Here is a 15,972-nt window from a genome sequence, read left to right as displayed (position 1 = left end):
TCTAAATTTCCGATTGCTGTATTTTTGGTTTCTGTTTTATTTGATCTTTTTTTCTTTTTATTTAATAATAAAAAACATTTTTGTTCATGGTTTTAAATGTTTCAAGTACGAAAATGTACGAGTGTGTGTATGTGTGACATATGTGTATGTATATATATATTTCTATATATCTATATGGTATTTATATAACAGAATAAAGAACCATTTCCATATGCTTCGGCGCAAACTTAAATTATGTAAATATTTGTTGTTCAACAAAACAAAAACAATGCACTCTAGCTATATATATATATATAGTTTTTTATGTTTTCATGTGTATTATGTATGTATTTATAAACTATGAAAATAAGGCAAATGTTTAACAAAAGTTTTGTTTTTATAAAGCTGGTGATGATTAGGAGGATGTAGTGTTTCATGTTTTTTTTTTTTTTTTTCTTTTTGATAGACTAAAGCTAAAATGTTTTTCAAGCCTTATATCTGCTAAGGATATGGCCGTACATGGTTTATATATATGTATAGTTAAATTTAACTTTTCATATGTGAGCAGTACAAGAGCAGCCTTTAGAAAACAATCATAAAGAATTACGCTTTATTTTATTATGTTCTTAACATTTTATACTACTTTTTTCTCCCTCTTTTGGTTTTTGTTTTCTTTTGTATATCTTTGTAGGATTATCCATTTAGGTTCTTTTTTGGAAGTAAAAACACTTTGTTGTTGCGAATTTTGCTCAGTCCACGAAATAAAATGAAATATTGAGAAACTAACATGCTGGACAACAGAGTTGACAATTTTGTGACTTCTATGTTGAATGTGTATGTGTTTTTTTCTTTTTTTGTTCTTTTGTGTGTGCTGTTTTTCATTTATGTAAATTGTGAATGCTCGTTGTGTACATTCATATCTGTTGCTTTTTATCTGTCTGCATTCAACTTGAAACCGTCGTGGTCGAATCCTCGCTTCCATTTGTAAGCTGCGTGGCTGTGGCTCCTTCCACTTCTGAACCTTCCTTAGGCTGTTCAGTGTCATTGTAGTTGATAGCAGCCACAAAGGTTTTGAGAGCAGCGGTTACCTCATTGTCATCGTTTGGGCCACTCTCGTCGCTCGTCTTCAAATGCTTTTCGATCTGGCTACGCACCTTTACAATATCCTTTTGACTGCACATTGAGAGGGAGATAAATATAAATATGAAGCATATTCAATAATATGAATTATATGCAATCAATTGCCCACCTGATGTGCACAAAGAGTATACCATTGATTGTGTTCAGCATTTCCAGTACAGAGCCCATTGAGGGCGGCGTTATGTGTATGGGTGGCAGGTCGCTTGTCAGCTTGCCATTGGAGTAGATGTCGTTCATCTTGCGCTGCAGGGCAACAGCCTCGTGTGTCAATAGACGCAGGCACTCGGCCGACTCACGTGTCTTGTCGTGCTTCTCGCCAAGCTATAATATGAAAAGTCGGAGAGAGTTAGTCAAACAGCCCGTTGCAAATGCGTCACATCAATCAGCTTGCCTGTGACTTGTAGATGGAGTAGGTCTCCTTTTCGTTGTTCAAAGCTGAGCGAAAATCGCCCATGCAGGATTGAATACGCGCCATCAGGTGATAGCTGACGGCCACGTGCATTGCTTTGTTGCCGAAGTACTTCAGATTCAGCTTCAGAGCATGCTCAATGAAACGCAATGAGAGCTCATATTCGCCCAGCGCGTGCAGGATCAAACTTATGTTGCTCTGTGCAGAGAGAGAAATAAACAAAGTTAAAGATAAACTGCGGTGCCTGCTAAGTTCGTCCACTCACATCGATGAGCGCCACCTCGGGATGATCCTCGCCGCAAATGAGAACCAGCAGATAGCGTGCGCGATAGAGCAGCTTCAGCGACATGCCCACATGTCCATTGGCGAAGGAGTAAAGCGACAAATGTGTCTGCAGAGAGAAAAGAGAAATGCATTTAACATATATACATATCTAATTATAATTATGTCTTACGTATTCCAGTATAGTTGATGGATGATCAATGCCATTGACGCGCTCGCTCATGATGACTGCGCGCTGTTGTATGGCCAACGCATCCTGAGCATCGCCAAGCAGATAACTCAGCCGTGCCAGCATACGCAGACAGGAGCCATTCTCCTGATGCATAGCTCCGAAAACGTTGTTCAGCAAATTGAGCGCCTCGCTGATCAATTCGTAGCCCTCCTTGAGCAAACCCTGTTGGATCTTGGCTTGTCCCGTTGTATAGAAATTATAGGCATCTGTGGCTCTTGGACTAATGTGCTTGACCACCGGGAACACATTGACAATATCGTCGTCACCAAAGGTGGGCTTGTGCTTCGACTCGAAGTTGTATTCACGCAACAGCACCTGGATGCCCACCTTCAAGCAGAAGGCGCGCAACAAGCTGATGCGCAACAGGCCATACTTGGCACAAGCGCTCTCAATGGAATCGCAGTCCAGCTCCCAGTTCCAATAGCTTTTAATCTCCTTGCGTATCTGCTGCCACAAGGAACGTGGTGTGACCAGCGTCCAGTCGTAGTTGCTGCTGCCGCTGTTCGATGCAGTGTTGGCTGCAGAATTGGCCGATCCATTGGCTGATGTGGAGCTGTGGCCATTCTGTGTGGCGGCTGTAGCCGATGTTGATTGGGGCTTGCCCGATTTGTTTGATTTGTTGTGTTTGTTGTGCTTGCCGCCGTTGTTGCGCGATTGTTTCTTGTGTACCTCCTCGCTGCTGACGGCGGGATTCACCGGCCCAGTGGTCAACAGGCAATTAAGGAAATGGCTAATCGCCGCCGAGAGATGCAGTGGCTCGGTGCTCTGCATATAGGTGTAGTAAATGTGCTTTGTGGCACGCACAATCACCTCGAGAATGGCGATGCGATGCAAGTAGTCCATGCGCGGCATTTGGCCGAGCATCTTGATCACCTTGCCCAGGTAGCGCACGTTGATGCCATGGCTGTGCAGGGACTCAGTGAGACTCTGTCCATCGATGGGCGGCGAGGAGTGTGCCATATGCTCCTTGATGAAGGCGGGGATTTGCTTGAGTACTAGAAATTCGGCTGCATCCTGCACGAGACGCTTCTGCTTAGCCAGAGATTGAACGCCGCTCTCGGGGCTATCGACGTGACGTATGCCTGGCGAGAAGACATCCGGATTGAAGCGGAAATCAAACTCCTTCTCCTTCAGTGAGCCCACAGCGGCGCATGCGCGCTTTACAACTTCTGCAGCTTGTATCTCATTCGAGACGGCCACATTTGATTGAGCCTCACGAATGGCATTGACCATGGCCTCGGCGCTCTTCGTCTCAGTGGGACTGGGTTTGGATTCTTTCTGCTCGTCTTCCTTATCCTTATCCTTTTCCTTCTCCTTTTCTGTCTGCTCCGCACTGCTCTTTTTCGCTTGCTCCTTCTCTGGTTCCTCTTGTTTTTCCGTTATGGAAGGCAGCTCCTTCTCAGCCTGCTTTTTGGCATTCAGCTGCTGCAAATGCACTGCAGCAATGCGAATGAACGTCACATAACGATCCTCAATGAATGCCTCAAGCAGCTCTTGGCGCAGACAGCAAAGCTTATGGCGATGCTCAATGGGAAAGCCCATATCCGTCAGTTCCTTGCTCAGCTGCACATCCTGCAGCTTCAGGAAGTTGACATCTGGTGGGAACGTGCGCAATAGATCGAGAATATAGTGTCGGCCATCGTTTCCAATGATTCCCTTGCATTCGACAGAGGAGCACAGCTCCACTGGCTCATCACGTTCATTCAGAACCGAATGGGGCAAGATCTTCAAGTGTTTACCCGCGAGGCGCAACAGCTCCAAGTACTTGGGATGACTGAGCACCGTTTTGCCGAAGTCAATCGAGCCGTAGACAACCGACTGCTCCTGCTCACGCTCCAGTATACCAGGTATAATGGATTGGGCGGTCACACGATAGCCACGATAGTCAATAACAACTGTGCCCAGGGTATACAGACCCTCGATATCCACAGCATTATACACACGCACACCATGCAGATCATATCGAGGCGCTACAAAAGCAGCATGATCGCCGCCCAGCTCCTTGTAATGGTCGCGCACATCGAATCCCAGCGAAAAAAATATGTTATTCCAGATGAACATTTGCATTTTGGGATCCTCGCCGGGATTAATGGCCAATACATTGCCATCAATGACAGCCATGGCTCCACGTGTTGCAGCCGTCACAAAATCTCCGTGAACCTTAAAGATTGCACGCTCGCGCAGCAAGCGTTCTGGCAGTGTCTTGCGTGGCAGTTCCCGGGTCGTCTGCAGCTCCTCGTTCCAGTCGCGCGTCTGACCGGGTATATGCTCCTCGTACCTGAAGTAAAAGATTTATTGAATATCAGAGCATTGACTAGCTTTTTGAGACTTACCCCAGTTTGGAGCTAAAGGCATCTTCGGCACGTATGGCATCAACAGTGTGCTCCAATTGGGGCGCTGACCACTGATACACCTGATAGGGCGTCGCCACACGCTCAAAGGCGTGTCGCATCGTTCGTCGCTTCTGTATAGTTTGGAAGGCGCGACGGAACGACGGCGAAATGTGCGACAATAGATCGATGAGTGAATGACTCAAATGGCTAGGATTATCCGGTTTCGGATTGAAGCATTCGTCTGTGGATTGATTAATATAAAAGCCCTTGGAACAGGCAGAGATGTGAAAGCGTTTATCCTCCATGGTGACCACATACAGATACATCAGATCGCCATGCAGCTTACGTGGCCCAGGTGGTGGATTCCATGCCGATGTGGTCAACACTTTGAGCGCCTGCGGGCCCTTTGCATTCTTAATATTAGGATGCAGTGGCAATAGCGGCGGCTCACGAACACCGGGTATCACATAATCGGGCGGTGTGCAGTCGACAGAGTCGGGACGTGTTCGTTTCTTGTCCAGGAGATCGCCTTGTGTGATGGTATTTAAATATGTTAGCGAGGTGCAATCGATGCCGTTGTATGCATCGGCCGGATCTAAATTTTTCAGCAGATCTCGCACATGGCGTACATGGATTCGTGCTTCGCGCATTGTGTACGGCTCTTCAACAACGCGTATGGTGGAGCCCTGCTCCAGCCCTTCAATGGTTTTTAATTCAGCAAAATTATCCAACGTTACATTGTCCAATTGCAGGGAGAAACAAGTTCTGTGGCATGTCTCTTCCCGATCCATTAGCAGCTGGTGAATCTCCTGTACCAGCTCCATGCTCGACAGCTGCACGGACAGCACATCTGCGCCAGGGCTGCTGATGTTGACAGTTATACCAACATCATGTAAGGCATCAAGATCAACATCTTCGCCAGATGCAGCAGCTTCGCCCTCGGTAGCAGCTCCACCATCACCTGATGAGCCGACCTCTGCTGCTGCTTCGGTTGCTCCTGCTGCGGCTGTTGCTCCCTCTTCTTCAACTTTCTTATCCAGCACATTTGCATTGGCATCGGCGGCATCTCCATTAACTGATGCCTTCTCGGCGTGCCCATTGCTGAGAGCAGCGCTCGCTGCTGATGCATCTTGCTGCGGTGGGCTTTTGTTACGATTTTTCTTGCCTGCATTTTAAAAAACAAAAACACGAATTATTATTCAAATAGTGGTCAAAGGTTAAATCTAATGAGCAAATGTTTCTAAATTATTTATGAGGTTTTCTCACCAATAGTGCATGAATTAGTTAAATTTAGCAGCTTATAAAGTGTATTACTGGAATAAATAACAAAGATTGCAATATATACTCAAATTCCGATTGCATGTCGAACTGGTTCTGACAGCGATTAGGGTTTCGGCTCACAATCCCATAAGATGACGAAATATATAGGTGTGATGTGCAATTATATATTAATCGAGATATTTTAATTAAACCAGTTAAGTTCCGAAATTTGCTAATCCCAATAACCTGACCTCACCTACATTTTGGCTCATTTGTTACATAACAGTGCTCAGCGAGCATTTACTTTTGCCATTCACTGTAGCCGGCTGCATGCACATACACATGGCGACTTACGCACACACACACAATCAAGCACACATGTTTCGTTCGCTGTAAAACAAAACAAGAGAAAAGCAAACAAACCGAGTCACAGCAAACGCTGATAAGACTGAGTTGCAAGAATGCAGCCGCTAAATTTAACTCAAATCTCAAGTGAATAATCCGACATCTTTTTTTTCACAGAGCCATGTTAATTTCTACAGCACAGTTACAAATTACAGCGAAACCTAATTTCATAAACAAATCTGGTAGATTAAGTGCTGATATCCAACCAGAGACAGAGAAAGAGAAAGAGAAAGAGAGAGAAACTTATGCTTGGGATCATTTTGTTGTAGGTGTAGTATATCGAAGAAGAAGAAAAACATGATTTACATAATTACCAAGGCGATATATTGTTTATGTGAGTGTATGTGCGTGCGGCTTTTGTTTGTTTGTTGCATGCGAAAGTGAGTGCGTTTAGCAAGCACGTGGTAATTGTAGGTTAAAGATTCACTTAACTCGACGCCGCAGGGGGTTAATGAACATAGGAGCAACGACACATAAACATGTGAATGTATGTGCGCGTTGCCATGCTTCAAGAAAACGCATGAGCACTTATACTCACACGCACCGCATTGTACACAGTACGTAACTCCCACTTATACAAATGCAATTGAAACGCACGCGGCGGAGGCAACGTCAATAGCGCCCAGCAATAAACGAACAGACGAGCAGGCCACATTTAAAGCATTATAGAAAAATACATTACGTAACGTAAAAATGTTATGTGATGGACTATTCGTTCTCGAAAATATCGCCTTTAACAGTTAACATTGTCATTTACTGGTTTTATTAGCACATATAAAAACGGAAGTGCAAGAATGGGTATGGCTAGAGAGTGGGGGGGTCGGTTGCTTTGATCGAAAATATCATAGTTAACGCACCTTTCTTCTTCGGAGCGGCGCTGCTGCCATTGACCAAGTTCTTTTCGCCGGCTGCGGGTACATTATTGTTGTTGCTGTTGCTGTTGCTCTTGTTCTCCTTGGCTTTGGCCTTGCCAGGGGCACCACCGTCGCCAGTCGCAGCCGCCGCCGCATTTTTTGCATCAATCTCGAGCGCCATGCTGCGTATGTTTCTGTTTTAGCGCACAAAAACCCAAATCCAAATTCTAATTCTATTACACGTTCACGCTGCCGTGTTACACAACTCAACGCTGCTCTGGCGACTGCTGATTGCTTGCTTGCTCTTGCCTTCTGCTTTATGCCCTGCTCTGCTCACTGCGCTCAAACCGATTGCGCGTATGTGATTTTGATTTATAACTAGAATATCTAATATAAACGAGGATTTATTGTCCGGGTAAATGTTTGTAAACATATGACAATTATATCTTTGGCTACGTTAGCGTTAACACACAACACTGAACTACGATTTTAGTCGTTAATTTGTAAATTAACGCGTTGTTTTTCAGCTGGAATCCGCCAGTGTGACCGAATCAAACTACTGATATAATAGATTTATTTAACGATAATAAAATTCGGTATTTTTGGTATTCTCAATGACCAGTCACCATTGAACGTCAACACGCGAATAGTAAAAAAGAAAAAACTTAATGACGTTTGTCAACAAACATGTCGCTGATTAAAAATTTAGTTAAAGAGCCAGAAGAAAACAGACCTCGAAAAAAGAAAAAGAATGGAGACTCCGAAGACAGCGACAATGATGAAAAACCCAAACCAGTGGGGCCGTATATTAAAAGTGCTACAGATCTACAAAGATTGAAGCTGGAAAAATTAATGAAAAATCCAGTACGTTTTATCAATATTTTAGTGTAAACAATAACTTATTGAACATATTTTGACAGGAAAAGCCAGTTATTATACCAGAACAGCGGCGAGAACGTGACTACATGTCGTCAGTTCCCACCTTTGTGCGCAATGTAATGGGCAGCAGCGCTGGCGCCGGTTCTGGTGAATTCCACGTCTATCGTCATCTGCGACGCAAAGAATATGCCCGTCAGAAGAACATACAGAACCAAAGTCTGAGAGAGGCTGCCGACATGGCCTATCAACAAAAATTAGATAGTAACAGGCAAGCAGCTGAAGAGCGTACTGCAAAAAAGCGTGCGAAGCGGCTTAAGAAGAAGCAACGTGCAAAACGACCCCGCGAACAGAAACCAAACGAAGAGAAGAAAGTGGATGCTGAGTCGAGTGGAAGTGGATCTGAAGACGACGCTGAGACAAGAACTGAAGCGGATACAGAAAGCGAAGTCAAGGAGGAAGCAACAACAGCTATAGCGTCAGCGGAAGCTACAAACTCTAATGAAGAAAGGGAAATAGTTGTTGATGCACCTGCTGAAGCTGGAAACCAAGAGAAAGATACCACAGCTGATGCGGATGCTGAATCATCCAAGGCAGACACTTGACGTAATTTAAAACATTCTATTTTATTAACCTTTTGTACCCATTATAAAAAATATAGCTAGTGGTTATTAAGTGAAACAAATGTATGGATTTATTCATGTTATGTATGTATATATATTTATATATATTAACCAGTTTGTGCAGCGATATAATTGCAATTATAATTATAATTGGCTGTATCGATTGCATCTTGTGTGGCTTATCGGTATAACAGGCCGTCGTTTAAAGCAGCTTTGGTGATGAGAGAAGCGTTTTTTGCATTTCATTTTTGTTTAAATTGTGATTCCCATAGCTTATGCTAGAAAAGATAGGTGTAAGAGTGCTCTGAATATATATATATATATCGATTATATGTTGTAATCGAATGTGCTCGACTAAATTATACCCTGTACCCAGTGCGTCCGAGCATGCGTTGCATTTGGGCGCTATATTAAATAGAAATTATATGCATTGGGTACTGGGCATTAAAAATGTCTTTAATTATTGATTTTTGTCGTTTTTGTTTCTCTGAAGAAGCAAATTTATTGTTTACAATTTGTATTTTTTTTCTTTCTTTCTATTTTCTTTTCCATAATCCTGTTGTTCACTTCTTCGTCTTCATTTCTGAGTGTGTATTTACGAAATTTTCAAATGTTCCACAAATAGTTAATAATGTATACATATATACTATATTTCTTCTGCCTTTGCACTTATGAACAATTATATTAAAATTAAATTTGCAGCATTTTACTAAAGTAAATCATATTTTTTTGAACTTAAAGCAAACTTAAACTTGTACACATTAAATTTTTCATTATAAGTTTATTTGTATTGTGTTTTTGTTTAAATCCTTTTTGCAAAAAAAAGAACACAAAACTTGGGAGCTGTATTCGTAAATAATTGTAAAAGCGTTCTTTATCATTATATTTTCTTGTGTTCTTTTATATTAAAATTACCTCAATTTCATTTGCATAAAATGCGAAGTAATTCTCAATAAAAACATTTTTTTTTTAAATCGTTCGCTCTACAAATAGAAAGTGTAAGAAGAATACATTTCTTGCTGCTTATTTTCTTGTTGATTGAACTTGAATTTTCTTAAATATTGCGCGAGGGCGTGGCATATATATTATAATAATCTATTAATATGCGCTTATATGCAACAAAAATTTAGAAATGACAACATCGTTAAGTTTCGTGTCTACACAGACTGCGTGTGGTTTTTTTTTTTAGCATTTTGGATTTTGACATAAACATTTTAAATCGTACAATTGTTCTTATATGCATGTGTATTTAATTTTTTTCTTTTTTAATTTTTAAGTGCTTTGCAAATTGTTTTTCACACTCACAAGAAAACTATTGGAAAATTCAACTACAGATCTTAAGTTTTTGTCGGCTAGCGAGCGTGCTTTTGTTATCTTATTAATTTTTGTTTTTCTTTTATATTTGTTGAGGCGCGTGAGTCTACACAGCATTTAAATTAATAGTAATCGTATGTATATTTAAAGGTATATATATATAGATATATATGTATATAAATATGCATGTACTTTGTATAGTTGGTAGGTAGGAAAGCTAGTTGGTTAGGAGGCCATACATTTAATAAATATTTCGTTTCTTTCGCTGTTTTTGCGTTTGCTGCTTGCTCGGATTAAACTTTAGACATACATAATACATATTCATATATATATATAGATATATATATATGTATATATAAATATATAGATAGATATATTTTGAAATATACATATATAATTCGCATTGATGCATCTGGTAAAGGTGGCTGAGACTGTGTATACTCAAACATATATATCTATATATATATATATAAATATTGTAGATATATTAATTATGTTTAAATTGAGAAATAAGCAAATCATTTCTGCTGAATTCTTAACGACATTCCCAAACTTTAACTGATTGATCTACGCTACCAGAGATGACATACGGATGCGCTTTGTGAAAATCTGTAATAAAATATTGTGAATTACAAAATTGAGTTTGTGCGAATGCAGCGTGTGTCACTTACCAATGGATGTGCAGAAATGCTGATGCGCATAGAGCGTCTTCATGCATCGCTTGTTGCGCAAATCCCAGACCCGAATGGTCTTGTCATCACTGGCTGATACCAGATATTTGCCACCGGGATGGAATGCCAAGCCCCTCACCCAATTGTCATGCCCGTTCAATGTGAGCAGGCACAGTCCAACGCTGACATCCCAAATGCGTATGGTTTTATCGCGTGAGCCAGATGCCAGGAATGGTCCCTGATGGTGACCCTTCTTGTTGTCAGCGCCGGCTGCCTCATTTATCGCTGATGCGGCAGCCTCTGGCGCCCATGCAATGCATTCCACCGTATGCTCATGATCGCGTAATTCAACCTAACGAATATATTTAAATTAGTTAGTCGCACAAATTTTCTTATTGCCTTGGAAGCCACATGAAGTTGTATTGGATCAACCACCCCAAAAACCAGTTGATTCGCTTCATTTCCGTTCTCCTTTGTAAGGATTCAATTTGGTTGCATGCTCACCTTACAGTCTTTTGAATTTGTCAACCAAACGCGTATTGTGTGATCATTTGAGCATGTGGCAAAGATGCTGCCTTCAATGTGCACGCGCACCATTCGCACCCACTCCCGATGCCCGGTATAAGTTTTTACACAGTACCTGGTAAATTAGATAAAAATAAATTAATATATGTATTACATATATATATATTAATACTGACCCTGTGGCCACCTCCCACATTTTGATGGTGCGGTCACGCGATGCGGATAGCACGTAGTCGCCGGCGGGTACAAAGGCCACCGAGGATACATTGTGATCGTGACCGTGCATGGTTTTCACACACTCGTAGCTTTGTTGAAAGTCCCACAGTTTAATGGACAAGTCAGCGCTGCAGGAGGCTATAGGGATAAGAAAGTGAATTGAAGATAAGAATAATTTATTTAAGTGCTTAAATTACCTAAAAGCTTGCCCTGCGCATCAAATGCCACATCTTGCACAGAGTCTGTGTGTCCTTTCAGACTACGCTCATATTCGCCAGTTTCGAAATCCCAAATTTTAATGGTGGCATCTTCTGAGGCCGAGACCATGAGTCCAAATATTGGATGAAATATAACCTGTATAAAATGTAATTATTGAACAAGCTCTACTCTGTTGATGCAAATGCTCTACTTACCCTCGTTATGCTGGCTCGATGTCCTGTTAGTGAGTATTTCTCTGGCGGCCTGGGTATCCATTCGCCGGGCGTACGTTTGTTCTTTGTGGGCGCACCCTCGATAACCTCCTTTTCAGCTTCGGTTAGCTTAGCCTCTAGGTCCATGACCTTCTTTTGCAGTCGTATGACCGATGTCCATTTCTTTTCTAATAGCCCGCCATACTTTTTTTCCGATTCTGTGCTGAGATCTGCCTCCTTACGAAAGGTCTCCAATGAATCAGCATAGCCATTTGAGCCCAAATAGTCGGCAATCGCTTGGTTACTAAAAATTTATATATAGACAATGTTATTGAGGCTGTTTCTGACTGTCTTCTGGTGGATTACTTACAGCTCCTCGCGCTGCCGCTGCGACAACACCATTTTCATGCTGTTCTTCAGTTTAGGCGAGCTTCAATTCTGTTGCTTAATGCCTCGATTTGTTGCTGCCGTCTTCTAGTGCACTGCTATTGAGGGAGGAAACAAAGAGAAACAACAATACAGACAAATGCTTCAAGCATTATACATGAATGACTGAACAGGAAATTGGTTCCACAAAAAATATGAAAAGGCAAGTTTCGCAAAGAGGCAAGTCACCCGCATAGTTATACCCTATACATACAGAAATTCGTAAACAAAGAGTATTTATACTAATCGACGAGGTATTTAATAGGTAAATCTGACCGAATATATATATGGTCTACACTCGAGAGAACCTAGATTTAATATTTAAAGATTTAGTATTATAAATTTCTCTCGCTTAATTTTCTCATTAAACAAGTACTTATATAATATATCGACCACTACAACTATATTTATCGGTCTCCACAGGGTATTTTAGAGTCAGACACTTCAAGCTGAGTATTAAATATTTAGCTTTTTGTTTTTGGCAATATTGCCCCATAGCGCCGCATCTTCGACATGCATACATTAATCTGCTCTTACTTCAATTCGACCTCCCTTTATCATCTTCCTCTTCTTCATTGTTTCACAGCGTGCTGCATGATGATCAACATAATTATCAACAGAGCCTCAGAAATTGTTTCGTTTGTGTGTTTCTGGCACACAAAAATATTTTCGGTTCATGTGGTCGCAATTACAGTGCGCATTGTCTGCAAATCTCTAAAGACCCAGCCAATCAGATTGCAGCAAATATGCAACCCTGTGCTTACTATTGACACATCGATAACTGCATTAACTCTATTCGAATAGAATAATCAAACAGCTTCCAAAATAGACAAAGCAACATTGGAAACGACTCGATGTTGCTGTAGTAGTTGCTTTAAGTCGTAAGCCATGTATAAAATAAGTACATGTTGTTGTTGGCTATGGCAAGAGCAATTCAATTAACTCAAGGTGGTCAACAATAGGCAACAGGCAATAACAAAACGCAGGTAGCACGCAATAAACCGACCAATCAAACTAAACGAATCTAAGCGAAAAAAAATCAACGAAAGCATAACGTGATTTGTTTCTCTTCATTTTTTCTAGATAAGCATTTGACGACACATTTGTGTATGCTTTCCACGTTGCCAAAGTCGCATAGCAAAGTTACAAGCGCTGACAAAGCCAATTAGCAACATCTAGCGGTAGTTCAAGCAACTTCTTATAAGTAAATAACGCAAAACGAAAGAGAAAGACAGACACACGAAAAAGTCAAAGCTTAGACTATTCACACATACACGAAGTTTATAAATATATATGTATATATATGCATACACATACTCGCAACAAGGAAATGACGTTTTCAGATTATTTTTGGACGCTTATCCATCACGAATAATATTTTACCGATTTTTGAACTAGCTGCTATAGCGGAGGGCAGCATATCTGTCTATATACTCTTTACTGTAAAAAAAACTAGCCAAACGAGTTCAAGCGATGAAATCTGCTTTTTTTTTTTTTGCAACGACGACGGCATTGAAACTAGGCATGAGTCACGCGCGTTTTGAACACATTGCGAGAGCAAAGTCAGCCTTTATCAGCTGTTGGGACCTGCTCAAACTAAAAGACACGCAGCGACCATTAACTGCGCATCTAAATATAAAATAAAATCAATAAACTAAATAAGAAATAGACAACGCTAACGTCACGAGTATTAACGGAACGCGAGTGGGTTGGATGGATGTAAGTAGGTGGATAATGCCGGACAGCGACAACAACCGTTGTGTTGTGGCAACCGGGCGTGCGTTTTGTTCTTATTGGGGCCAGCATTCCAATACACAGACATGCGCCTTGTAACTTCCAGCCATGTAACTGTGTGGGTAGAGCTAGTAACGGTGTTCCACAACAGCAACAAAAACAACAGCAGCAGCAATGAAATAGCTAGACGGGGGCGTTTGGGTCACACGCTGCACAAGATTTGAAAGGCGTTCACTGACGCTGCGAAAAAAGGGTTACCAGCCATACAAAATAATATATGTACGAACTAACACAAATATACTCTCACACAAAGGGGTATTTAATATTCCAATTTGAATTGTAAATTGCCAAGGCATTTGTAGTTGCTAGTTTATGCGGAATGGGAATCTGATGTCAGCATTACATATGTGAATGCACATGCACACATGCATATATATAAGGATACGGGCAATCGCGCAGTTCTTCTCTCCAGGGAGCGAGCTGCATGAACAGAGCGCCTGAGAGAGACCTTGCACTTGCTTATGTGCACTTGGCTGCCATTTGCGTGCTTTTCTCACGCTTTGCCAGTGTTGGTAATGTTGAGAATTTGGCAATGCAGCGAATAAGTAAAAGTTTTCGAGTATCGATTAGCAACTACAACACTAGCCAACAAAGTGTCTAGACACAAGTCTGAATTAATTCGGATTTACAATAACCTTTAGCTGGGAAAGTCGGATAAAACACAACACATGTAAATTGTAAAACACTGTAAAAGCTCATGAACAGGCATTCTAGCAAGATAAGACAAGTGTGGAGGGAAAGAGAAATAGAGAGAGAAAGAAAGAGAGAGCGAGAGTCGACAGACAAGAAAGACAGGGCTAAAAGTGTCAGAAAACAGACTTCATAGATAATGGCAACGGCAGCAATTTACAGCCAATTTGCACAGTCAGTCTCAGACTTTGCGACTCCATCCACTCCGAACGAAGAACCAGCTTAGCTCAGCGAATTGCACACGTTCTGGGAATTGCAGCGAGCGCTGTTAACAATTTTACTACTATATATGGGATCCAAATACCACATGTGTTTTGTTTTTTAGTGTATATGCGGCGATGGCCAATGCCAAAGCGGCCCAAAACGGAAAACTGTAAAAAAAACAAAATAATAATAACAAGATTTCTACCGAGACACGACCAAGCTGCATTTGCAGAACTGGTTTATTTTAACTTTAGCCCAATTGAAAAAGCTGCTGGAGGCAGGCGAAGGAATCGGATTTTACTGCTGCCATTTGTTCTGGATACAAAATCGATCCATTTTCCATATCCCAGAGCAGGGGTAACAGGAGGCGTAGGAGGATACATGCGCAAAAACACACACATACACATAGGCTCATATATACACTCACACATACACTGACACGAAAACTGACGCAGGGAGCGATGTGTCATCGCTCTTTGGTGGTTGTTGTAGAAGAAAAGCAAAGCATACTGAGGAAGAACTTCAAATTGTTTTTGTTTTTGCACTTGCATGCTTTGTAGTAGTTTAGTTCAGTTTATGCAGCATTATTTGCATAACTTTTGCTTGTTCGCTTTGCTTTTCAATAACAAAACATATATACACATTCACATACAAGCGTACACTCAAACACAATAACAACAACAACACTGACACTGACGAAAAATAAAAACTGTTACGACGGCCATCTTGAAAGAGCAGCGCAGTCAGCGTCGCTGCGGCAGCGTTTTAGAAAAGTGGCAATATGCAAAATTGAAAAAGTCCAAATAGATTTGTCAATCACACGCACATTTGTCACAAACCTATTGCGTTTTAAACGGGGTTTTATTTTCTTTCTCTCGTATAAGCGCGCACCAATACACTGCCAGTCTGTTCATACATATGACAAATTTTTTCTTTTTTCCCTATTTGCCCATTACATACACTTCGCTGCTGGTGCGTCGCTGTCGCATTAACGACACTTGGATTATGCGTTACAGACCGTGCAGTGACGTTGATTTCATGTTTTTCATTGCACATTACGCATACTTACAGAGCTTGCTACTTTTATATATTTTTAAAGTATATTAATTTAAATTAATTGGGAAATAATTACGCAGAAATGAAGCGCGGCGAGAAATGCTTCCAATATCTTTCGATGCTTTCGACGTATCGATGCTAAAGCTATTGTTTACCAGCACTAGTTCCAGGGCTTCTACATATTTTAGTTATCGATACTTTGGCGATGACGGTGCTTATCGATGGCTGTGCCAAATTAATTGAACAGCTGTTTCAACTATTTTGGCGCTATTA

The 15,972-nt window shown here is 41.2% G+C and overlaps 3 protein-coding genes and 1 long non-coding RNA gene across 11 annotated transcripts; 2 read left to right on the top strand and 2 right to left on the bottom strand.

Annotated features, from left to right (window-relative positions):
• Nucleotides 1-410: 410 nt before the first annotated feature.
• On the bottom strand, nucleotides 411-7,435 carry clu (clustered mitochondria protein homolog). The gene is made up of 7 exons (XM_018011590.2): nucleotides 6,898-7,435; nucleotides 4,376-5,540; nucleotides 1,983-4,320; nucleotides 1,794-1,919; nucleotides 1,511-1,726; nucleotides 1,229-1,440; nucleotides 411-1,152 (listed from the first exon to the last, which is right to left on the bottom strand). The coding sequence occupies exons 1-7, from the start codon at nucleotides 7,073-7,075 to the stop codon at nucleotides 924-926; spliced, it is 4,464 nt and encodes a 1,487-aa protein (XP_017867079.1). The 5' UTR covers nucleotides 7,076-7,435; the 3' UTR covers nucleotides 411-923.
• Nucleotides 7,436-7,440: 5 nt separating this feature from the next.
• Nucleotides 7,441-9,689, top strand: LOC108616415 (uncharacterized). Its single transcript, XM_018011598.2, has 2 exons — nucleotides 7,441-7,758; nucleotides 7,815-9,689. Exons 1-2 carry the CDS (start codon nucleotides 7,582-7,584, stop codon nucleotides 8,373-8,375), a joined length of 738 nt encoding a protein of 245 aa, XP_017867087.1. The 5' UTR covers nucleotides 7,441-7,581; the 3' UTR covers nucleotides 8,376-9,689.
• Nucleotides 8,829-15,897, bottom strand: Lis-1 (LisH and WD40 domain-containing Lis-1). 8 transcript variants are annotated; one of them, XM_089469818.1, is made up of 8 exons: nucleotides 15,776-15,897; nucleotides 11,900-12,011; nucleotides 11,533-11,833; nucleotides 11,317-11,473; nucleotides 11,080-11,257; nucleotides 10,883-11,018; nucleotides 10,379-10,730; nucleotides 8,829-10,316 (listed from the first exon to the last, which is right to left on the bottom strand). In XM_089469818.1, the coding sequence occupies exons 2-8, from the start codon at nucleotides 11,935-11,937 to the stop codon at nucleotides 10,243-10,245; spliced, it is 1,236 nt and encodes a 411-aa protein (XP_089325944.1). In that variant the 5' UTR covers nucleotides 11,938-12,011; nucleotides 15,776-15,897; the 3' UTR covers nucleotides 8,829-10,242. The 8 variants fall into 8 exon arrangements, with proteins under 8 accessions (XP_089325944.1, XP_017867083.1, XP_089325943.1 ...); XM_018011594.2 differs by having other exon boundaries at nucleotides 11,900-12,014; nucleotides 15,776-15,895; XM_089469817.1 differs by having other exon boundaries at nucleotides 11,900-12,014; nucleotides 15,713-15,869.
• Nucleotides 12,454-13,634, top strand: LOC149268521 (uncharacterized). The gene is made up of 2 exons (XR_016270246.1): nucleotides 12,454-12,941; nucleotides 13,039-13,634. It is a non-coding gene; the product is annotated as an uncharacterized LOC149268521 (long non-coding RNA).
• Nucleotides 15,898-15,972: the final 75 nt, after the last annotated feature.

The sequence above is a fragment of the Drosophila arizonae genome, chromosome 5 (assembly GCF_054131065.1).
Source record: "Drosophila arizonae isolate 15081-1271.41 chromosome 5, UAZ_ARI_1.0, whole genome shotgun sequence".
Classification (NCBI taxonomy): Eukaryota; Metazoa; Arthropoda; class Insecta; order Diptera; family Drosophilidae; genus Drosophila; species Drosophila arizonae.
The sequence above is the reverse complement of the archived record's forward strand: the minus strand, read 5'-3'. Positions and strand labels throughout refer to the sequence as shown.